Source organism: Bidens hawaiensis, unplaced genomic scaffold (genome assembly GCF_021521415.1).
Source record: "Bidens hawaiensis isolate Kalapana, Puna unplaced genomic scaffold, B.hawaiensis_p1.1 tig00009541_1, whole genome shotgun sequence".
In the NCBI taxonomy this organism is placed as follows: domain Eukaryota; kingdom Viridiplantae; phylum Streptophyta; class Magnoliopsida; order Asterales; family Asteraceae; genus Bidens; species Bidens hawaiensis.
In genome coordinates, this window is record NW_027491709.1 from 202,383 (window position 1) to 227,330 (window position 24,948).

The 24,948-nt window shown below is 36.3% G+C and overlaps 2 protein-coding genes across 2 annotated transcripts; one reads left to right on the forward strand and one right to left on the reverse strand.

Moving 5' to 3' along the window:
* Positions 1-766: 766 nt before the first annotated feature.
* On the reverse strand, positions 767-3,031 carry LOC143532698 (F-box protein At5g07610-like). The gene is made up of 2 exons (XM_077027675.1): positions 2,700-3,031; positions 767-1,661 (listed from the first exon to the last, which is right to left on the reverse strand). Exons 1-2 carry the CDS (start codon positions 3,029-3,031, stop codon positions 767-769), a joined length of 1,227 nt encoding a protein of 408 aa, XP_076883790.1.
* Positions 3,032-20,578: 17,547 nt separating this feature from the next.
* On the forward strand, positions 20,579-24,679 carry LOC143532733 (U-box domain-containing protein 44-like). The gene is made up of 3 exons (XM_077027699.1): positions 20,579-21,871; positions 22,233-22,533; positions 23,103-24,679. The coding sequence occupies exons 1-3, from the start codon at positions 21,146-21,148 to the stop codon at positions 24,557-24,559; spliced, it is 2,484 nt and encodes an 827-aa protein (XP_076883814.1). The 5' UTR covers positions 20,579-21,145; the 3' UTR covers positions 24,560-24,679.
* Positions 24,680-24,948: the final 269 nt, after the last annotated feature.

Sequence of the window (24,948 nt, forward strand, 5' to 3'; positions counted from 1 at the left end):
TCTAAATTCTTAATTTAGTTATAGTCAATACAATTTATGTGTTTACACCAAAAAGTGTGCTTAGTTACATTTGAGGTCGTATGTGTTCAACGTCGAGGAGAGGAAACAAAGTTCATGTGGATTGAGAAAGGAACCAGAGTAGAGACGAATAAATGGTATCGGATATTGGTATCAAAACATTTACCGTTTGTACTGATTCGGTACCAACGTAGGGTGTGAGGGTCTCATTCGCCACAATTCCATTCATTTATATTATTTAAAACCAAAAGCAATGAAAAAAAGAAAAAAAAAAGGGGTTCTGGAATGACTGCGTGACGTGGTCATTCCCCATTACCCCTCATGTCATTATTGTTCACGTAGGACATCGTTTCCGTCATTCCTTTAGTCACACCCTATAGCCTTTAGAGTGACATTTTTCTAAAATTTTAAGGTCATTTGTTTACTCGCCTGAGCACGAGAATTTTAAGGGTTCTCGAGACAGGCCTGCTCCTATCGTTACATGTCCTAAAAGATTAACGGTTTCCTCTTTCGATTGCGGATTAGTTAATCATAGGAATCAATTCACACAAATAAAACACTAAAACAAATACTTCAAGGATTAATTATCTTAACTAATATGCATGGCTGCTCTCCAGAATTATTCACTTCAGGGCCTGATGTAAACAAAACAACACAAAAACTAAGATTAAAAATATTATAAGTTAACAATTTTTTATTATAACTCATAATTCATAAGACATAACAAAAATCATACCAACCATATTAATCACATGACTCCAGCAAATGATGCAATGAACTGAAGTGTTCTCAAGTTATGATCATGAGCTGCTTTTGATCCCAAATCACAGTGGAGATCGAGAGTCCTCGACCCGAACTTATACCGCAGAACCATTCCGTTTCTTTCAATCACGAGACACGACTCCTCTTCGTTTTCACCCACCACGATACACTTAACATCAGCACAAACCCGTCGGTGCGGTCTCTTGGTTTTGGGGAACATCCAAAGAATATCATTAAGCTTCACAGTGTACTTCACTGACCAATCCGAATAATAACAGTCCAAGAACTCGCTAGTCATCGTGTAAATATTCAATTCGTTGGTGCATTCAACGCGAGCGAGAAGTAAACGACCACGAGACTCGAACAACTTGGGATCAGAATGTGCTTTCCCTACAGGAGTTTCTGTGCTTTTTAACGTTAGAACCTCTACGTCTAACTTAAGAACCATGCTGTGTAATTCGTTCACTTTCATTAGCCAGTAAATCGAGTCGTTTAAATATATCAGTCCATCTTGAATGCGAACTCGAAACATGTTGATCCAAAACCTTAGTTCATCATGAACCTTCCAAGCGCGTGTTTCTGAAGAATAAGTTCGTGCTTGCGAGAAGCAATTGTCAATACTACGATATACAGCTCCAACGATCACAACTTTGTAATGCGGTGATTTGGTAGGATCGAAAGCCAATACATGAGCGGAAGCCGTGAACTCTCCCTCTGCTGGTTCATTAAATTCCGGAAGCTTATGAAGCAGATTCATTGATGGATTTAAGACATGTAACTCGTGTTGTCCGAAGCACAACAGAACCAGACCGTTGCAGGAATGCAAAAGCTGGATATTACGCTCCGAGAAACCCGAATTGAAGGCGTTGAAACTCGGATACCTATAGCCGGGTGAACATTAAACCGAATTAACCGAAAACCGAAGCATAAACCCACCGTTAATTTTTTGATTTTTTGAATAACCGATTTTTTGGTTTGGTTTTGGTTAACCATTTTTTAATAACCGAAAATAACCAAACCGATTATCAATACTTTTATCCGTAACAATATTCTTCTTCTAATGATATTATGTTCCAATACCTTAAAATGATATATATATATATATATATATATATATATGGGAAGGTTCATGTACATTTTGATCTTAACATGAGTACGTAGGAAATAATGCCAATTTATTTAAAAATGCGAACGTAAGAAACAATACCAACTATAATACCAATCTACATAAACAATGACTTATAATAATAAAGAAAAGAACCTAAAAACTACAACAAAATAATCAAAATCAAGAACAAAATAATAACAACATATACCAGCAAATACTTATAACAGCAAAAAAAAACATCTAATAATAACAACAAAATATAAATAAGCAAATACTTATAACGTCTCATAATCGAAAATTAGCAAATACGAACAAAAAATAGCAGCAAACACCTATAAAAATAAACCTAATCATAACAACAAATTAGTTCTCACCGTTTTCATGTTAAGAATAAAATGTATTTGATCCTGTTTATATATATATATATATATCCAACTTTCTTTAACCATTGCATTCTTAATATTAAATATTTCATTCTATTAGTAACATATATTAATTCATTTTGAATGACATTGACTTTAAATTATATTATACACTTAAAACCAAGTTATTTGAGTAATTCCTTATGTATATTATTATGTTCATGGTTTTGAATTTGGATTTTAATAAAATTCTTAACTAAGGTAAAAAGAAATTAGCCCGTGTCAAAAGTTTGTGTTTAGCGGTTTATTAACCAAACCGACCTAATCGCTAATAACCAATTAACCAAAACCGAACAGTTATTGTTTTTTAATAACCAAAGTGTTCAGTTATGGTTTCTAGTTTCGGTTATTGCATTAACTGAACCAAACCGAACCGTGCACATCCCTACCTATAGGCAGGAATTCGGGTGTCCAACGGGACAAAGTCATATCCAGTAAAGTTTTCAAATTGTCGTTGGAGGAGGATACCGGAAGGGGGATCCGTGTTACGGGTCTCGCTCCGGCGAAGTGCGAAATTAGCGTCTGTGATCAAAGAGAACCAGCGTTTGGATACGGATTTGAACAGCACAAGTGCGATCACCGGTAATCGGAGTAAGATTTCTGTTAAAATGTCGTTGCTTGACTCCACTGCAACTGCCGATGGTGGTGGTTCCGGTGAACCTCCGGCCACCGGTTCAGTTAGACCGGTGGGTGGTGAAATAAGCTTCCGGTTCTTGAACATGCTGACTGCAGAAACCCTAACACAGAGAGAAAGAATTACGAGGTTTGTGATTTGAGAATTTGGGGAGTGGAAAAAATCTAAAAACCAATCCGAAACCGAAACTAAAATAACATAACCGTTATGATTATGTAGAATCAAACTTACTAGCGGTTTTTATTTTTGCATCTAATAAAATTGAAAAACCAAATCAAACTTATAGACTTTTATTTCAGATCATTTATAACAATTTAATAATAATTGTCTAACTCATATTTTAACTCGAACTTACGAGTAGGTTTTGGTTTTCCATGTAATAAAAACTGAATCAAATTTATTGACGTTTATTTCAAGTAATTTATAATAATTTAATGATAAATATCTAAGAAATAAATTTTCATCCAAGTGTACAATAATCGGTTTTACCATTCAAAAGAGGTCGCGACGTAGCTTGTTGCATGCATATCCACCTTTTCGTTGTAATTGAATCAATTTGTTTAGTATATGAATGAAGTAATTCATTAACTAAAGTTCTAAACCTAAATTTTCAAGCTCAAACAATAAAACCAGTAAAAAAATTGAAGTTTTGGTTTTTGGTTAAGTTTTAACTCTAAACCGACCCAAACCGTACCGTACCCACGGTGAAAATATTAAATTTTGTTTGTATTAATAGTTTAGGGTATACGAAAATCCGTTATATAGATAAATGGATAAATGTATGTAAAATTATACCGGTAGGATGTAAGATGTGAATATTTCCGGTGGTAGTCTGTTAGGAGCCTTTTATAGTAGGCAAACACTCCAAGAACTATGTAAAGAGCAAGAATGTTTTGGAACAATTTTTCGCTTCATTTCTCAAAAACAACTTACAAGAATTAAATATGCCATGGAGATGAACACATATTTCTTGGAGACATGCATGCACCATGCTCCACTAACTACATATACACCACTTCTTGAATTGAAATAACTAAACTAACACATGCAAAAAAGAAAAATAATAATTTAAAATCTTGTCCATAAACTGCACGTAGTTGTCTTGCATAATCATTCGGCTCTTGGAATACAAGTGTCGTTCCCACATTTTAGGAGTGTCGAAAACGAAGGCTCGTAAATACATTTCAAGACATCGGTTTACAACCTCCGTCTGACCATCCGTTTGCGGACGGTACGCACTAGAGTGCAGCAACCTGGTGCCCATTTGTTTGAATAACTCCTTCCAAACGTGGCTAACGAACAATGGATCATGATCTGATACGATTGTTTTGGGTAAACCGTGCAAGCAATAAATTTCCTTCATAAATATTGTGGCTAACGACACGGATGTGTAAGTGGTTGGCAAGGAAATGGAATGAGCGAATTTGGATAGTCGGTCAACGACAACCCAATTTACGGTTTTTAATGGCTTGACAAACTTGACAGGTTTTAACGAAATTGGTTACGTCTCGGTTTAACACTAGCCAAGTAAACGAGCTTGCAAGTCTTTTGAACGTAGCATTGCCACCGAAATTACCGCCTAAAAAGGACGAATGGAATTTTTTTAGAATGCGTTGTCTCACACCAGAGATTGGTGTTACTAGGAGCCTTATTCCCTTGATATACATTAAACCATTTTTGTAAACATGGTCTGGAAAAGTAACCGGATCCTATTTAACACTTGAGACTAATTGACTACCATTCTTGTCCGTAAGGTAGTATGAACTAAGCTCCTCAAGCCAGGTGGCTTCTGGGTAGGAAATGGACAATAATGACGGAATGTCAACACGACTTAATGCATCGGCCACATTGTTTTCTTTTCCCAGTTTGAAGTGAATTTCGAAATCAAAGCCCATAAATTTCGTGACCCATTTCTGTTGTTCCGGTGTTTGAATGGTTTGTGTTAGGATATGCTTCAAACTATGGTGGTCGGTGTAAATACATAAGTGACGACCCAAGAGATATTGACGCCATTTCTTTACCGATCGCGTATAATTCTTTCGTATATGTTGATTGACCTTGCATTGTGGAACACAATTTCTTGCTAAAAAAGCAATGGGTTTATTTTTATCACTTCCGCCATTTGAAATGCCGGATGTGAACAGCATCGACAACTATGACACATGATATAACTTTTTGCCACCTTTTTGACCACATATTCACTTCCGCCATTTTGAACAGTGTTATTATGACACCTTTTTGTTTGCATGTTTTTTGACCACACATTTTACTTACCCTCACTATTCACTCTTGCCATTTCAAATGGCATAAGTGAACAGTAGAATATTTTAAAAAATATCATAGGTTTAAAAAAAGTATATTTTAAATAGCTAATTTATTTTTTTTTTCATTTTCTCTACATATATAATATTTTTTTGAAAATGACAAATAGGCGTTTTATTGTTAACGGGTTTTATAACATCGCACTCTCGTGTCTTCGGGCGAGTCTTTACGGTCGAACCATACCTATAATTTGTTTAGTAACAATACCTATAATTTGTTTAGTAACCATACCTATAATTGAAATACTTTATAATAAAAATACCATATAATACATAATTTTGAAATAACATGAGTGAATAGTGTCGTAAAAAACCAGGACAGTCTTGTCAAAAGTGTCATAAAAATTCTATATTATATGGTATTTTTATTATAAAGTATTTCAATTATAGGTATGGTTACTAAACAAATTATAGGTATGGTTCGACCGTAAAGACTCACCCGAAGACACGAGAGTGCGATGAGATAAAACCCGTTAACAATAAAACACCTATTTGTCATTTTCAAAAAAATATTATATATGTAGAGAAAATGAAAAAAATAAATTAGCTATTTAAAATATACTTTTTTTAAACCTATGATATTTTTTATTATATTCTACTGTTCACTTATGTCATTTGAAATGGCAAGAGTGAATAGTGAGGATAAGTAAAAAGTGTGGTCAAAAAACATGCAGACAAAAAGGTGTCATAATAACACTGTTCGCTTTGAAATGGCGGAAGTGAATATGTGGTCAAAAAGGTGGCAAAAAGTTATGTCATGTGTCATAATTGTCGGTACTATTCACTTCCGCCATTTCAAATGGCGGAAGTGAATAGTGTTGGTCAACACCCCTCGTCAGATGTGTCAGGATTTACACTATTCACTCACGCCATTTCAAATGGCGAAAGTGATAAAAATAAATAGGGGTAGCCTAGAAGGGGTGAAAATTGTGTTCCGCCATTTGAAATGGTGGAACATGTGGTTTTTATTTGGCTTCCGCCATTTGAAATGGCGGAACACCAAATTAACGTCCATGTCACCAGACAATTTCTGACAGGTTATGCTACCATGGTCGGTTCCGCCATTTGAAATGGCGGAACACCTAGAAACCCAAAAAAAATTCTCTCTCCTATAAACCATTACACCTCATTAGTATTTCCTATTTATAAAAATTTTTCGTGGAGGGCGGCTTGAAGGTAAAGAGCATGGTTCCATGAAAATGGGTTGAAAGAGTTCCAATAGAGCAGTGATATTAGGGTCATTGGTATGTTTGGTATATGTGTTTTTGGAGTGGGTGGTGCAACTGTTAGGATATGTAGGGAAGCAATGGATTCATGACGAAGTAGGGTTGAAAGAGAACTTAGAGAAACCGGTTGGGTTAAGGGTTCTCCCCTATGGGTGGTGGTTTCGCCATTAGTTGTGAATGATATTTCTAGGATAGAAATATTAGCTGTGATGGACCCAAGTGTGCCTAACCATGAAATGCCCAAGACGATATCGGCGCCTTGGACTGGGAAGATGAAAAAAGGTATCTTGAAATTGGTAAAAGGGTTGTAATGATTGTGTGGTAAGCGAAGGTTGGCCGCTATGCGTGGTTGAATTATATTGTGGGTAACTATTGCCATAGTGGATCAAGACGGTAACCGGAACACCCTGAATATAACTCGTGATACGTAGGGTTTGTATGGAACTTAATCCAAAAAAAGCGACATCATGATACGTTGTGGGTTTGAGAATGGCTAATTCGGCTTGTATTTCCTGTTTAAGGTCGGGAATAAAACATTTTTTAGGGTTTGAGGTGACAGACCGGTGATGTGGTTGCTGATCTTTTCAAATTTCGTTTGATATTCTGGTACGCTACCAGTTTTGTCGGAGTTTGAAAAGTGTGGCCTCGTGGTTTTCATACGTTGAAGGGCCGAAACGGAGTTCCACTTCGCGTTTAAACTCGTTCCATGAGCCAAACAAATGTGTCACACCCCATCTTAGGCATGGGCGTGCGACCAACAGTTGGTACCATATTTGTAAATAAATCAGAGTTAACGGATTAAAGCGAAAAATATGTTTGCGTGGATTAAATTATATTATTTACTCAACAAAACACGAGATTATAAAATACCCGTTTAGTGTTTACAAATATTACTTGTTTATCAAAAACCACCATTCATATATTAATATTAACAAAATGATCTAAGCCATCAGATCGCCTAGATGTCACTTCGTCCTTTCCAAGCGGTTAATCTTTTTTACCTGTAAAATGTTTAGAAAATACGTCAGCCACACATGCTGGTGAATAAGCTAACGCATAAAATATTTTCTTTACTTGATTACCCCTCGAGACATAACTTAGGTCCGGCCCATCGTGGCTTAGGAATAATCAAGTTTTAAAACAAAACACAATTATAAACTTAAGTTCTACACAAACCACTCAGCAAACACCGCAACGTTCGACATTACGTAGGTACCATCAGTATACACATGATCACCCTCACTCGGACGTAACTTAAGTCCGGCTCATCGTGGCGCTTTATGCCCACCGACCTTTTACCACATATGTAAGGATCCAAACCAACGTACACGACAGCCTGGGGGATAGCGATTACCTTTGTTTATAATGTTTTAGAGATACGTAATGTAATCAATTTGTTTGACACGTTTAATACAAGTTTATAAAGTTGGGCGTATTCACCTTTCTTTGAAAAGATCAGCTTCAATACACTGGTCGGTTCTTCCTTTCTTTGCTATTTCGTACCTATAGTACGAGTATAACCTTTTGTTAATACTAGATCTTTAATCTGACTTAAGACCTCTACTCTCTTTTATATAATCTTTACCTCGATTGTATTTTCTTTTTAAACATTTTAGTTTAAATATACTTTCTTTTCTTTTATAAGTTAAACCTCTACTTTTACTTGTTTTATTTTTCTTAAACACTACGTTTCTTCTTCTTGAAGAAACGTATACTTTATTTTCTTATATATTAATTAATAACAATCCAAATAATAATCACATTATAAAGAATTATTATATATTCATATTCTTTATTTATTCATTTCTTTATTCTTGCTTTTTATTTATTTCTCGAGGTATCGAGTATACCCTCGACTTAGGGGTTTGAAGCCTTTTTAATATTTTATTATTATTTTATTTGGACATTATTTCTACTTTGCTTTGCTTATAAAACCCTAGAAACTTGGGCAGCACTTCGACGCCTTATCGTTTCTCGAGCTTCCTTGATTAACACCTTCTTCGACACGCGTTTCGAGACACACAAATCTTTGACTCTTGTTGGCACGTACTTCGAGATGGTCGTCAGGTCGTCTTCGGGATGGTACTTTCTTCAAGACATCATCGTTGTTGTATGGCACAAAATTCTAGATAACGTCAGGTTAAGGAAAGGAAATCGAGGAGGGTTTGCACGTACTTCGAGGTAGAGAGAGGGATTTTCTAGAGAGAGAAGTGAGCTGTGAACTTGGTGTGACGGAGTGAGGGGCTTGAGCCTGCTATTTATAGGCTGATCACAAGACCCATCGCGATACGCGATGGTCTTTTGATTCCTCCGTCGCGTATCGTGACGTAGGTACGGTGAGTCACTCCTAGCCTTGCCACGTGGCGGACGCGATGTCACGTGGTGACACGTGGCGGGACACGTGCCCGTCTGTCAGACCACGTCATCGCGATACGCGATGACGTTTGGTCTATGGCCGTCGCGTATTGCGATCGGGCCAGATGACAGATTTTTCATTTTTGGCTTTTAAGTTTAAAACTTGTCATTTTTGATCATTTAACTTTTGAACTTGGCACTTTTGACCCGATAATTTCAAAATATCCGTTTTATGGGCCTAGCATTTCATGAAACGGATTGTGTTCAATACAAAGTTATATGTATTCGTGCTTTAGATTCTTTTGGAGAGGTGTTTCAGATTCAAATATATTCATCTGATACAGGGAAATGGAAGGTTTCCGTTGAATCTTTTTCGGTGAATATTCATCCCTCCTTCCACAAAGAAGTTTACTGGAATGGAGCTATTCATTGGGCTCCTAGTTATCACAATCACTTGTACTTTAAAATCGAGGATGAACAGTTGCACATATTGCCCTTGACTTTAAAATCGAGGATGAACAGTTGCACATATTGCCCTTGCCGGTGGAGATGATGTCTTGCAAAACAGTGTCAAAGTACTTTGGGGAATCTAGAGGTCATTTACATTTGATGGTGTACAAGAATCGTGAAAAGAATGATTTACACCTGAAAGTGTATGAGATATTGAGCGATCATTCGGGGTGGTTTGTCAAGTATCAAGTACAGCTTGATGAACTTCCTCGTGCTTTCCCGGAGATGATCCGTACATCTGGTTTTTATTTAGATGTTCTGGATGTGGTTAGAGGTGAAAAAGAAGAAGATACATTCATGGTTCTGAAAATTTACGAAAAGATTGTAACATACAATGTTCACGACAAGAGTTTCAAAAAGATATTCAGTGGCCCCGGTGACTTGTATTTTGCATGGTATGAAACTCATCGTCATATTGAAACCTTGTCGTCTTTCTAGATCTTTTTTTTTTTTTTGATTGAGGAATGTTTTAAAAAAATTATTTGAAAAACCTTTTAAATTTCTTTCTTACATTTAAAATTGAGTGTCCATAATTTTTGAGCTATGACATTTCATATATGCACATCGAGCAATTCATATTTAGTCCCACCAACAACTTCTATGAAGTTTTCCCAAGTTGGCATGTTACATGACTGAAACCTTAACTTTAAAGGCAATTAGGTTCGGTCATGTACGTGCTGTGTGTTTATGTAATTTCCGTGTTCTCTATTATTAATTTGCTTTTGTTTGTACGTCTTAACACAACCAAACACTATAGCCAATTTTGATGATCAAACTGGAAGTTTCAGGTTTGGGTAAAGTTATATGCAATTGTTTTTGGGTTCTATCTTTTTCGGTTATCCGACAACTGGTGTTAATTTTCCTTATAGCCAAAAGAACTTGTACTTGTCATTATTGGGCCGATTCATAAAGAAATTGTCTGTGCTTTTCCTTATAAATTGAGATACTCTGCAATAGGATCAGTAGAGGAACAATATTTGAATGTGATGATGTTCGATTTTCAGTAATTTAGGTTTAGATTACAAGTTACTGCTGAAGTGATTTTGCTATTTGTAGATGTAAATATCACATAATCAATTACTCTCTCTCTCTCTCTCTTACACACACATACATATACCACATATGTAGGCAGTAAGAAGACTTTAAATCACAACGGAGCTTTATGGATGAGGCGATAAAACCCCTCCACAACACTACGGCTGTTCACGAACCTAGCCGAACCAAGCGAGCCTCTGCTCGAACTCGGCTCGAACTGAAACCGAGCGGCTCGGTTCGGTTCGAATATAAGAAAACAAGCGGAAAAACCTTGCTCGAACTCGCTTGGTTTACAACCGAGCGGCTCGGTTTTGCTCGATTTCGCTCAGTTTAAATATTCAAATTTAAATGCTACCATAATAATACCATTTCCATTCAACCAACATACATAACAAGTTCAACATATACAAATGTAAAGTTGTTTAGCTCAAATAAACATGTTTAATGAGTATGTTTGATGCTTTGAGAACGAGATGTACAGGAGGCTCGGAGGCTGTGAGGAGTGGCGCGAGATGTAAGCAGTGGCGCGGTGGTCAAAGGCCGGAGCGGCTGTGCGTGAGATTGACGGGAGTAGTGAGAGTTTTGGACTTTTGGTAATTGGTTGTGAACTTGTGAAAGAGATAAGGTTTGGATTGTGTGAAGGAGATAAGATCTAATATTTTTTATATTTTTTAATTTAATTTAATTTTTTTTGTAGTGTATAATGGACTTTTTGAATACAAATAGAAAGGTATTTATAAAACTAATAATATAAATTTTCATATAATATATATATATATATATATATATATATAAACTAAAAATATTCGAGCGGAACCGAACCGAGCGGACCTTTGCTCGTTGCTTGTCTCGTTTACAAACCGAACCGGCTCGTTTACCATCGAGCGAGCAATTTTCGAGCGAGTTCGAGCGGCGAGCAGTTTGGACGACCCTACACAACACATAGTCTTAGGGCCACGAAGATGGTAAGGCAGGGGAAGAACTCTAGAAGTAAGGCAGCAGAAGACAGAAGGTTTGAAGACAATTCGGAGGTTCAGAGGTTGACTACTAACTTTTAGATCACTAACATTCCTGAAGACTGGAACAGCAAAAGCATATGGTTACAACTTCAACATTTGGGGCGGATTGCAGACGTTTATTTGGCAAACAAAAGAAACTGGTCTGGTGGTGTTTTTGACTTTGCCAGATTCTTGAATGTGAAGGACCCATTGGCGTTGGAAGACCAACTGAACGAGGTTCGCCTAGGCGACCTTAAATTATCTGTTAACCAGTCCAAATATGATAGGAGAGGAGATCGAAGAGGACGCTTGGAGGTGGGAAGTACAGAAGGAGGTCGAAAGAATGGTTAAATCTTCAGTCCTCGAATTTGGAAGTGATGGTGACCTCTCCTCAAAAGGTGTCAGGAGTTAGAAGCTAGGTTGACTTCTGATGTTGTCAGTGAGCCAGCTAGGATTGAGGTGTTTGACTCTTGCATAGGTTCTAAGTTGGATGGGCCTTAAATCTTATCTAGTTGAAGGTGGAGGTTTTATTCATGAAAATGGGAAGTTGAGCCTAGCTCTTTGGAACCTGGTACTGGGTCTTAATCTTAAAACTACTCTTCCTGGTTGGTGGGTGTTCTTGGGGGATTTCAATGAGACGAGAGTCAAAGAAGACAGATTACCAGCTTCGGGTTGTGAATCAGATATGGCGGATTTTAATAATTTCATTTCCTTGGCCGGGTTATCGGAGTACAATATGGGGGGTTGAAGATTTACTTGGATGAGTGATGATGGTAATCACTTCAGTAAGATTGATCGGATCTTGGTTTGTAACAGTTTTCTTGATAATTGGCCCTCGGGTTCGGTCACAGCTTTACCAAGAAATCTGTCAGACCATTCTCCTTTGGTATTCTCTGCTATACAACTTCGGTATGGTCCTATTCCTTTCAAATTCTTTAACTCTTGGTTGTCGTGTGAGGGTTTATCGGAGGTTGTTGAAGCCTCTTGGTTGAGTGGTAGACCAGGTGGCTCGAAAGAACTTAGTTTAATGAGGAAACTGAAGTTGCTTAAAGAGAATATTAAGAAATGGAAACTAACTTTGAAGGTTGCAGAAGAGGCGGAAGTGATTAACTTGAAACGCCTAATTGATGATATCGAGTTGAGAGCCGAAACATCGGGCATCTCGGTTAGCGATAAAGAAGTTCGTGCGGAATCGAAAAAGAAACTTTTGGAGTTTAATAATCAGAAGAGGTTCGACATGCGTCAAAAAGCTAAGATTCGATGGGATGTAGAAGGAGATGAAAATAGCAGGTTCTTCCATGGTCACATAAATGGAAATATTAAAAGGTCGGCAATTAACGGTTTATCGATAAATGGTAACTGGGTATATGATCCGGACTTGGTGAAAAATGAAGTCTTCAGTTTCTTTGCCACTAAATTTGAAGAACAATCTCTCGAGAGGCCTCAGTTGATAAGTAATAAATTTACAAGATTGTCGGTTGAGGATAGTGTTTGGCTTGAAAGGCCATCTTCTATGTTGGAATTGAAAAAGGCGGTGTGGGCGTGCGGGAATGATAAATCCTCGGGTCCGGATGGTTTCACGTTCAAGTTTATTAAAAAGTTCTGGGAGGTGATGAAGGATGACTTTTTTGAGTTTGTAAAAGAATTTGAGCAGTTTGGTCTTCTCAAGAACGGGTGTAATTCAGCCTTTATTTCTCTTATTCCAAAAGTAAAAGATCCGATAGCCATTAAAGATTACAGACCTATCAATTTAATTGGTTGTATGTCTAAGGTAATTTCAAAATTACTTGCTTCTAGGCTAAAAAAAGTTATCCCTTTAATTTTCGGGGTGGAACAAACGGCTTATATTGAAGGTAGAAACATACTCGACGGTTATTTAATTGTGAATGAAGTGGCATCATGGATAAAGAGTTGTAAGAAAAAATGTTTACTCTTCAAAGTGGATTTTGATAAGGCGTTTGATTCGGTCAATTGGTCGTATCTGGAGTCGGTTTTGGATCAAATGGGGTTCGGGACTAAATGGAGGGCGTGGATCGACTCTTGTTTATATTCCAGGAAAGCTTCGGTTTTAGTTAATGGTTTGCCTACGTCGGAATTTGTTTTTAAACGAGGTATTAAGCAAGGAGATCCTTTGGCACCGTTTCTTTTCATAATCGCGATGGAAGGTTTAAACATTGTCATGAAATCGTCCATTCATCAAAATTTGTTTAAAGGCATGCAACTGCCAAACAATGGACCAGTTGTTTCACACGTTATGTATGCAGATGATGTTATGTTTGTCAGCGAGTGGAACTGTAGTGATATGGTTAATCTGGCTCGGCTGCTTAGATGCTTCCATTTAGCTTCGGGCCTTAAAGTTAATTTCAACAAAAGTAAGGTGTTTGGCATTGGGGTTAACAACTCAGAAATCAATTCCATGGCTAGGATCATTCATTGTCAAGTGGGATCACTTCCGGTTAATTTTCTTGGTCTTCCGATCGGGGCAAACATGGGGCTCTCGAAGCATTGGAGTCTTGTAATTGAAAGGGTAAAAAATAGGCTAAATGGTTGGAAGGCGAGTTCTCTATCCTTCGGGGGTAGACTCACTTTAGTGAAAGCGGTTCTAGGGAGTTTACCATTGTACTTTTTTTCTATGTTTATTGCACCTTTGAAAGTCGTGGAGGCTCTAGAAAAAATTCGTAGAAACTTTTTATGGGGCAGTTCGGGCGCTAGAAGAAAAATTAACTGGGTGGCTTGGGACTCGGTGGTTAAACCAAAGAGGTAAGGTGGGTTAGGTGTAGGTGGGCTCGGTTTAATGAACTTAGCTTTAATAGCCAAATGGTGGTGGAGATGGAAAACGGAAAAGGAATCTTTATGGGTTAAGAGTTTAAAGGCTATCCATTCGACCCGTTTGCAACCAGGCGGTAAGATGGCAAAAATGTCTATTTGTGGGCCTTAGCAAAAAATATCTAAAATTGACAAAAACTTTTCTGCCATGGGTCTAAATCTAAAATCTTTCTTTGTTAAGGAAGTGGGGAAGGGTAACCATACTAGATTCTGGTTGGACGCATGGTTATGCAGGTTCTCCTTAAAAGATGTTTTTCCTAATCTTTATAAGTTGGAGGCTAATAAAGGATGTCTGGTTAATGATAGAGTGTATGTGAATGGTCAGGGGGTGGTCAATTTAGTTTGGGCTTGGTCTAAATTGAATCTGTCACAGGAAAATTTGATTGATATTGAGGATTTGAAAGAGATGGTTGTTTGCTTTTCCTTTCACCATGGCAAGGATGACAGTTGAAAATGGTTAAAGAATTCATCGGGCATCTTCTCGGTGCAAAGTCTGAGAAGATGCATGGATGATCATTTGTATGGGGACGGTTCTCCTATTGGTACATGGGAGTCTTGGATACCTATAAAGATTAACTGCTTTATTTGGAGACTTTTGCAAATCGGATCCCGGTTGCGGTAAATTTAATTGCTAGAGGGTTGAACTCGATACCTTCTGTTTGCTCAATGTGCAATTTAACGGCGGAATCCACTGTACATGTTTTTCTTGAGTGCCCAAGAACAAAAGAGGTGTGGAAGGCGATCTCTCTTTGGTGTCGATGGGATTTAACGGTTTTAAGCACTTTCGAGCAACTATTACAGGTTGCTAAGAAACCCGGAGACAAAGAAGGCAGCGGAATTTTGCATTCCATTATTTTCTCCACTATTTGGTTTATTTGGAAAAATCGAAATGCTCGGATTTTTGTAAATGGGATTCTTTCTACTCGGTTCATAGTGGATGAGATTATGATAAATCTCTTTGGTTGGATAAAGCATAGATCAACTCATAAGAATATGGTTTGGTCTGTTTGGAGAGAAACTCCTCGATCTTTCTTGTTTTATGGTTTAAAGACCAATTAAGGGGTTAAGGATTGGTTGTAATTTTTTATTTTGTGACTTGTGTAATGTTTTTGGAATTTCTCCAATTATCTGCTGGAGGTTCCTTTTTTTTAATTGAATCTTATTGTTGTTAAAAAAAAGGCAATATTCAAAAACCCATAGGTGGGCCTTTGACATGAAAAGCATCTGGACGCAAAGTTGCAGGCCCAAACATGATGAGTGGCCCACGAAAAAATCCTATCCAAGTGGATAGTTGCTAGATCCAGAAATTGACACTATTGTTTTTAGTAACGAGAACCGAGAGAAAACCATCTGTACTTGTTCCACACCCGAACCCCGATGCCCCAAAAAATAAAGTAAGCGAAAATAAAATATTTTCAGGCGGGAAGGATATCCCGAAAAGGCGAAAACTTCCTACCTAATCAATACTACACTCAACGCTCCAAACGAAAGAAATCAGATGAAAAATTGTTGACTTGTTTGACCTGTTTCCTCTAACGTTTTCCAAATTAAACATGTTCGTTTGACTTATTGGTGATAAAACACAACCCAAATTGACACATTTATAAGTAAATGTGCACTTGTGTAATTGTGTTTTGTGTGTTATGGATTTGAAACTCCTACTTTGTATCATGTATAAGGTTATGTAATAATTGTCCCTTTTCTTGTTTACGTATTTAGCGAATACTTTGGTTTGTGAAGTAATATATATGTAAATCGGATATTGTCTATATAAGCCTAGAAACTAATATTAGTTATATGACCCATCACTTATGACTTATCTACATTACATTATAATACATATAGGCAATCTTTCACTTCCCTATTTTCTCTCTCATGAGACACTTGTATATTTAATGTTGGACTGAATGCTACCTTCAATTCCATAATTCATTGCTTTGTCATTACCACATTCGTTGCTTGAGTCATTGAATCTTTCATTTGAATGCAACAGATGAATACTTTACCCTTTCCATCTACCCGCTATTGAATCCCAGATCCATTTCAATTGAAGCATACTTTAAGACCTCATCTTCAATTCACAAATCACATCTACGGATTCTAGGGTTTGCCTCCATTAGTTCAGTTTCTTATATAAAATGTTTTCCTTCGATGTATAAACGCATCGACCGAATTTCTATTGTATCCCGCCGCAACGCGCGGGCTCTCCCACTAGTTGTATTCAATGCGTATCTAAGGTTCCTGAGGGGGTGCACGGGATATCCCTCAACTTTCATGATGAAGTACAAAATTAGTGTATTTTTTTTTCTTTTCAATTTTATGTATTCAGATACCCCTGAGAAAATAGTAAAACACCTAAATTTTTCTTCTAAATTCGTCACTGCAAGGAATTACGTGTAAAGTGTAAGTTCGCATAAGTATAAGTTTACTTAGTAAGCAAACACATTCTAATAAAGATAAATAAATTTTTTAAAAAAAAGTAAATGAAAGATGGCTAAGAAAATCAAAAGAAAAGCGTGTGTGTATACTAGTCTCCATGTTAGAAGGAATTTGGGATCTTCTTTTTAACTTTTCTTTTTCTATTTTCTATGCTCTTGCTTTTATTAGTTTATACTTCCTTTTACTTTAGAGGATAGTTTTGATTCTAAAACTTAGCGAGCGATCTTTGTTTAGGGGTTTGGTTACGTGTTTGAATCCAAATCAGTCATGTGTGCGTGATTTTAGATTTGTTAGTTTGAATATGTTTGTGTATATATGCGTCTTTTAACCCGTTGGATTAAGAGGTCAACTGCTGATCTGTTTAACCTATTTTCTAAATTACCGTAGACGTCACTTTTATGCATCATCGCCAAGTGGGTAAAAAGGATTGACATGGACAATCCCATCTCAAAAACACAATTTGTAGGATCTTTCATAGATAAATGATGAAAAATGTATTTTACTCCACTATAATAATGTATAATAGTTTTATATCAACATAAAACTATATAAAAAATGTTTTTAAATTAAACATCATTTTCAATGTTGATTTTTTATATTTGCAACTAGCTATTTCTTCTTTTAAAAAGTAACTGGGAAAGAGTCGTTACTATTGATAAAAAGGTGGACCATTAAACTTACATATATTCTAGAAAAATGGGTATAGAAATTCGTCATGTTGTAAATTTCATTGCAAAAAATACTCCTTTGAATTTAATAAATGATTTATATGATATTCTTTATTTATTAAACATGAATAATTTTATGAATTCATAAAAATATCAGATGAACTATGATGATAGATGTCAAATAATAAATAATAAAGGTCGGATATGAGATGAATATTAGTAATTTTTAGTCTTCTACTCGGGTATGAGCCGAATATTAGTAATTTAGTCTTAAACTTGTTACGCAAGATCCATTAGGACCATTTGGTTCATGGGTAGATATACTTTGTAATAATTTTCATATTAAAGTATAAAAACTCTAATTTGATGATATAAAAGAATGTTTTCTTAAGAACGAGACATGATTTCTGAGAAACATTGGTGTTGAAGACCAAAGTTAATATCATTCAAACAACTCTTAGTAGCTTTGCCCCCAGGATCTCTCTAAGGGTTACCTCTGGGACCTCACCACCAAGGGTGCTACCCGCGAACCCCATTTGGTATAAGGGCTACGCGTTTAACAAACTTAAAGGTTCCATAATACATAAGTTAGAATAATTTTTATTAGGTGTGTACTATACACTTCATAACTTAATGCAATGTATACTATAGCTTCTCAATTGGTCTTAACTAAAATGGCATTAATGAATTAAAATCACCTAACATTGTAGTTATTATGTATACTCATTTGCTATCTTAGGTGATTAAAAGTTACAATTAGGATTTCCATGGCTCGAAATCGAATCTTGATCTCACCTTAAAAAGAAACCGAATTAAAATATCAAATATTCAACCGTAATTATAAAAATTTAATAATTTAAAGTTTTAACAAGCTCAACATATTAGTATACTTCTAGATTTTACAATATGGTAATATAACATGGGTAAATTGACATCACTTAACACCAGAGTGTTGTTGTACATCTTCAAGAGCTTTGTTTTTGCTAGAATGACTTAATAATGTGTCCTTCAACTTTATAAGACCATCCGTACTCGAACATTTTGGGGGCGCGTTTTGGCTCAAAACGCCGGGGAACACCGCCCCCCCCCCCCCCCCGGGTGTTTTGGGGTTTTTTTTGAACGTTTTGAGTATAACGCGGAAATTGACACAAAAATAAAAAAAAAAGAGCCGTTGTATGTATCATGCCGTTGGGATTTTTTTTTAAAAAAATATATTAATTAAATTTATACTATAAAAACAAACCAAACTCATTTTTTAAACACATTCCTCTATTCCTTCCATTTCTATATATTTTTTACTCAAATATTTCTACCAAAATGTTTCCGAATAACAACCAAAATGTTATCGGTTTCGGTCAATTTGCCCGTCAAAACAACCAAAATCCACAACCAAACCAAAATGATAATCTTAACTTTCACTTTTTGTTGACAAGACAATACTTAGATAATCATCATAGATTTATACTTGATTTCCACCCAGTTATGATTATAAATAGAAAGAAGAAACTTACAAACAAAATCAAGTATAAAATATAAATCAAATGTAAACTGAGTAAAAAAAATCTCTAATGATTATGTTATCGGTATTTCCATTGGCAACGAAAGTAAAAGTTAAATTATTACCCGTTAATGTATAATTAAAAATTTATTTTATTATTTTGAACAACAAACACACAGACACCCGTCCGAATAACAGAACATGATAACCCGACTCATCCGCACACGCGGATTGATATTATTATTTAACATTAAAATCAAATAACCGATGATTACAATAACTATAATTTGAGTCCACTTCTTGTTTGTTAGTTGGCACCAATCACAATTACATTACAATTAGAATATTCCGGCGAACTAACAGACGATCAGCCACCGGACATTTGTTGGTTTCCTTTTGTCTCTTCCATTAATCTGTCACGTCACTCGGAAGTAGAAGATCCTTTTTTTATTATTTATTTATATATACTTTTTTTTTTTCATTTCTTCTTCAACTTAATAATAAGAGTTAATGTCCATTTTCGTCCCTGTGGTTTGCTGCTTTCGCCACTTCAGTCCAAAGTTTGAAATTTTGTCAATTTAGTCCTTATGGTTTTAAACATTTGCCAATTACGTCCTCTTGTCTAACGGCATCCAACTATGCCGTTAGTTTAAGGGGTATTTTTGTCTTTCTCCTGTTTATGTTTAGTTAATGGCCAGTTTCGTCCCTGTGGTTTGATACTTTTGCTACTTCAGTCCAAAGTTTGAAATTTTTTCAATTTTATTTTTAATTTATTCAGTTTTTTTTCTTTTTTTTGTCTATAGCCCTTAAGAGCATAATCCAAGCCCAAAACCATCGAGCATCAACCAAACAGGTTTACGTTTACTCTGTCGATAACAATAATCATACCCTCCTCGTATTTAGTTTCTAGACATTTTCTAAACTCTCTCCCATGGTGGAATTCATTGGTAAAGTGGTCAAGGTAATTCCCTAAAACCGTACTATACCGATAAATTAAAATCGTTTATTTGGTTAATGCATAATAGTTACGGTTTAGAGATTAACATATTGTAGCAAAAATCTTGGTCGAAATCACATCAGGAGGTGGAATATCCAGCATTTCCATGTTTGCTCTAGAAATCGATACACTAGATCGTATGTGTGTTCTTTAAATTGTGGTGTTGTTCTTGAATTCTTTATATCGACTACAATTCTAGGGTTGAATTCGACGAATTCAAGAACAATACCAAGATTTGAAGAACACACATGCGATTTAGTGCATCGATTTCTTGAGTAAACATGGAAATGCGGGATATTCGACCTCTTGATGTTGATTTCGACCCTGATGTTTGCTACGATATGTTAATCTCTAAACCCTAACTATTATGCATTAATCAGAGAAACGATTTTAGTTTTTTCGTATAGTTCGGTTTTAGGAAATTACCGCTGACCACTTTGCCAATGAACTCCATTATGGACTGATGTAGCAAAAAAAAATACTGAATAAATTAAACATAAAATTGAAAATTTTTCAAACTTTGGACTGAAGTAGCAAAAGTATCAAACCACAGGGATGAAACTGGCCATTAACTAAACATAAACAGGAGAAAGACAAAAATACCCCTAAAACTAACGGCATAGTTGGATGTCGTTAAACAGGGGGACGTAATTGGCTAATGTTTAAAACTATAAGGACTAAATTGACAAAATTTCAAACTTTGGACTGAAGTGGCGAAAGTAGCAAACCACAGGGACGAAAATGGCTATCAACTCTAATAATAATAATAACTTGGAATAAAATGAACCCACAAGACCTGGTCAACTTTCAATCCTCCTATGTCATACTATCACACTTTGTATTTCACGTCTGGAAGACAAACACCCATTATTCAAACTTGTTTAAATTGCCCAAAAATCTATGCTTTTTCATCTTGCACACCAAGTGTTTGATGAATTGCCTCAAAGAAGTTTAAAGCTTTTTTCTTGAGTTCAGTCTTGGTTTGGCGTATTTGGGTATGATTTATTGGTTATATCTTGTTGATTAAGCTTGATCTTGGCGGGATTATTCGAGGCCCGAATTGTCCAAAATATATGCTTCATCATCATCCTTGCCCACCAAGTGTTTGATGAATTACCTGACTGGAATAAAAAGTTTTTTTCTTGGTTTTAGTCTTGGTTTGGCGTATTCGGGTATGATTTATTGATTAAATCTTGTTGATTGAGCATGATCTTGGGACATAATTCCGGTTTTTTCGTCTTCGGTGTGTGTTATTAGTTTTGTTTATCTACTGTTTAATTGGTTATATGTTATAAAAATTGTTACTTTTTCATTTGAGTGGTCAAGAAATGGAGGGTAAAAGTTATTCTGATGTTTATGAAGCTGATGAAGCTACTAGTAGTGTAACGAAAGATTCGTTAAGTTACTCGGAGTTATCTCACTCTACGCGCAAGTTAAGTTCGGTTCTTGGTGAGTTTAAGAAAAATAAGATCATGGAGTCTTCTCCGATTAGAAAAGCTGTTGAGTCTCTTGAAACCGAGTTGAAAAAGGCGAAGGCTTTGGTAGCAAGTCCACGTTACGCATCTTCACCGTGTAAACGAATTGAAGAAATCACGGAAAATCTTGGCAGATCGATAGGCCTTGTGTTGTTTGCTAGTCACGATGTGTCGATGCACGGGAAAGAAAAGCTCGAGGTGTTAAGGCGGGAACTGATGAGTGTTGGGCAGTTTAGTGCTGCAAGTTCGGATAGTAAATCGGATTTTTTGGATGATGTTGTTACAGAAGAAAATGATGATGATATTGTTGAGGAGATTATTGAAGTGGAAAAAGAGTTTTCGTGTTCTACTGTTGAAGATATTGTTTTGTATCTCAAGTGCGGGAATGATGAACAGTTAAAAGTTGCACTGTTTGCATTGAACACATTGATATGTGATGATAAGGTTTCTTGTGAATGGGTTGATACTGAAGGCGTTATACCGATTTTGTTTAGCCGGTTAAATTCTACAAATTCAGTTAATCGGTTGAGTATCATTAAAAATTTGAGAATCATCATTGCACAAAATAATGAAATCAAGGTATGTTTTTTAATACTCTAAGAGTGTGTCTTTTGAAGTACTACTACAGTAATTTGTGTGTTTTGACTATGAAGCTTAACTTTACTTTTTATTTTATTTTTTTGCATGTGTGGCCTATAATATAATGTTGTAATTTGTGAAATATGATTAAAGTTTCGATCTTTTTTTTTCTGTTGCAAAAAGTTATAAATTTTGAAGATTTAGTGAGATCTTGTTTTATGCATTGGTAAATTATTAACGTATTTATTTGATCCGTTGAGATAAAGCATGACCTAAGTCAACCCGTTTGTAACTAAACGGGTCAAAATTGTCACTTTTACTGTTATTGTGTGTATATTTTACATAGCTAAATAACATGCAGGGCAAGATGGCAGAGGTTGACTTTTTGTCAGCACTGGTCAAATCGTTGACTCGGGATGCAGATGAACAGAGGGAAGCAGTAGGCTTGTTATCGACTTTGTCTGATGTGTCAGCTGTGAGAAGAAGGATTGGAAGAATTCAAGGGTGTATAGTTATGTTAGTTGCTATTTCTAACGGTGAAGATCAAACAGCTTCTCATGATGCAGGGAAGTTGTTGGCTGCTTTATCAAGTAGTACCCAAAATGCCCTTCATATGGCAGAAGCTGGTTATTTCAAACCATTAATCAAGTACTTAACCGAAGGTAACTTAGTTAAACCTTCATTGACAGTTTGTCGGTTTCCACGCATTTGCTTATGAGCTGGTTATTCGGGTCGTGTTTTATCTCAAATGGGTTAATTCGGGCTGTGGTTTATCCAACAAGTTAATTCGGATTGGGTTTTATCTTCGGATCGTGTTGAGCGGGTCAATTGGATTGTGTTTTTAATTCAAATGGGTCAATTCGGATTGTGTTTCATCCCAATAGGGTCTATTCGGATTGTCTTTAACGGGTCTATTCGGATTGTATTTAGCGGGTCTATTCGGATTGTCTTTAACAGGTCAATTTGGTTGTGTTTTTATTTCAAGCAGGTCAATGCAAATTATGCTTAATGGGTCAATTTGGATTGTGTTATATTTCAGTTGGATCAATTCAGATTGTGTTTTATCTCAAACGGGTCAATTTGGATTGTGTTATTTCACAAATGGGTCAATTTGGATTCTTGTTTATCTCAAACGGGTCAATTCAAAATTATTCTATCTCAAACAGTTCAACTCTGATTGTGTTTTTTTCTCAAATGGGTCAAATAAAATACTTTCTTGATACGATTTCAGGGTCCGACATGAGTAAAGTTCTCATGGCAACAGCAATTTCAAGAATGGAACTTAGTGACGAAACCCGAGCTTCCATCGGAGAAGACGGTGCAATTCCACCATTAGTCAAAATGTTCAAAGAAGGAAAACTTGAAGCCAAATTATCATCATTAAGTGCACTACAAAATCTATCAACTTTAAAAGAAAACACAAAAAGATTAATCAAGTCCGGAATCGTACCCTCACTCCTTCAACTATTATTCTCCGTGACATCAGTTCTCATGACTCTTCGCGAACCCGCATCCGCCATTTTAGCCCGAATCGCCAAGTCAGACGATATGCTGGTCAACCATGATATCGCTCTCCAAATGTTCTCACTTCTTAATCTTTCGAGTCCCATTATTCAAATCCACCTATTGGAGGCTTTAAACAGCATCGTTTCGCAACCGAGAGCATCAAAAGTCAGAAGAAAAATGAAAGAAAACGGGTCGATTCAGCTTCTATTACCCTTTCTTACCGAACAGAATCCCAAAATTCGAATCGGTGCGTTTAATTTCATCTACACTTTGTCTAAAGAGTTATCAGATGAACTTATGGAGCAACTGGGAGAAACGCATATTCATACAATTGTAAACGTCCTTTCGTCTTCAACGTCCGAGGATGAAAAGGCGATAGCTGCTGGCATTCTGTGTAATATTCCTGTTAATGACAAGAAAGCTACCGACTTACTCAAAAAGGCGAATTTGTTACCCATTCTTGTGTCAATAATGAACTCAAAACAGGCAGGTTCAACGACTCCGTTATCGTCACAATTGATTGAGAATATTGCAGGGGTATTAATTAGATTTACAATCACATCAAATGTGAAGTTACAGCTTTATGCGGGTGAACATCGGGTAATCCCAGTTCTTGTAAAGATTCTGTCAGACGGACCGATAATTGCTAAATGCAGGGCTGCAACTTCATTAGCTCAGTTATCGAAGAACTGTTTAAATCTCAGAAAGTCAAAGAAGTCAACGTGGCTATGCGTTCCTCCGTCTGCAGAAGCCTTTTGTGAAGTTCATAACGGTTACTGTTTTGTGAAATCCACTTTCTGTTTGGTGAAATCTGGTGCGGTTTCTCCATTGATTAAAATCTTGGAAGGCGATGAGCGGGAAGCTGATGAAGCGGTTCTCGAGGCGTTATCGACTCTTTTGGACGATGGTATATGGGAAAACGGGTGTGGGTTTCTTGAGAAAAAGGAGGGAATTGAAGCAGTTATAAAAGTGGTGGAATCCGGGAGTGTGAAGACGAGAGAGAAAGCTGTTTGGATATTGGAACGGGTTTTTCGGGTTAAAGAATATCGGGCGAAATACGAAGCAATGGCACAAGTGGTGTTGATTGATCTTGCACAGAATGGTGAGGCACAGTTGAAACCAACAGTTGCTAAGTTGTTAGCTCAACTTGAACTCTTGCAGGCTCAATCTGATTACTTTTGATTTAAATTATTACTTTTTTTCAAATTATTTGTTTCAACTTTTTACCATCTTATATTCATTTTTGGTGTTCTTGATTTTATATACAAAGTTGTGTTACTGGATTGTACTGTACAAATAAATATATGAAAGTGAAAGTTGAAAAATGTTGCATTTTCTGTATAATAATATAATTTTCTGAAGCAAACAAATATTTGTGTATTTATGATAACAAGTTGTTGAACACAAAGCTTGCAGATATGCAAATAAACAATTTGTGATCCGAGAAGACCCTAGCTTTGCTATTGGTGGGATATACTGAGTACGATGATGATGATGATGAAGTGATCCGAGAAGACTTTTCTGTGTAGAGTATAAGTTATAATATGATAAAGAGCCGACGAATCGACTAC

Coding starts and splice junctions, on each gene's coding strand:
- LOC143532698 (XM_077027675.1), bottom strand. CDS start 3,031: ATGTTCAAGAACCGGAAGCTTATTTCACCACCCACCGGTCTAACTGAA. Junction 1,662..2,699: donor ACCCGAATTCCTGCCTATAG/GTAGGGATGTGC, acceptor ACCCGGCTATAG/GTATCCGAGTTTCAACGCCT.
- LOC143532733 (XM_077027699.1), top strand. CDS start 21,146: ATGGAGGGTAAAAGTTATTCTGATGTTTATGAAGCTGATGAAGCTACT. Junction 21,872..22,232: donor CACAAAATAATGAAATCAAG/GTATGTTTTTTA, acceptor AATAACATGCAG/GGCAAGATGGCAGAGGTTGA. Junction 22,534..23,102: donor AATCAAGTACTTAACCGAAG/GTAACTTAGTTA, acceptor ATACGATTTCAG/GGTCCGACATGAGTAAAGTT.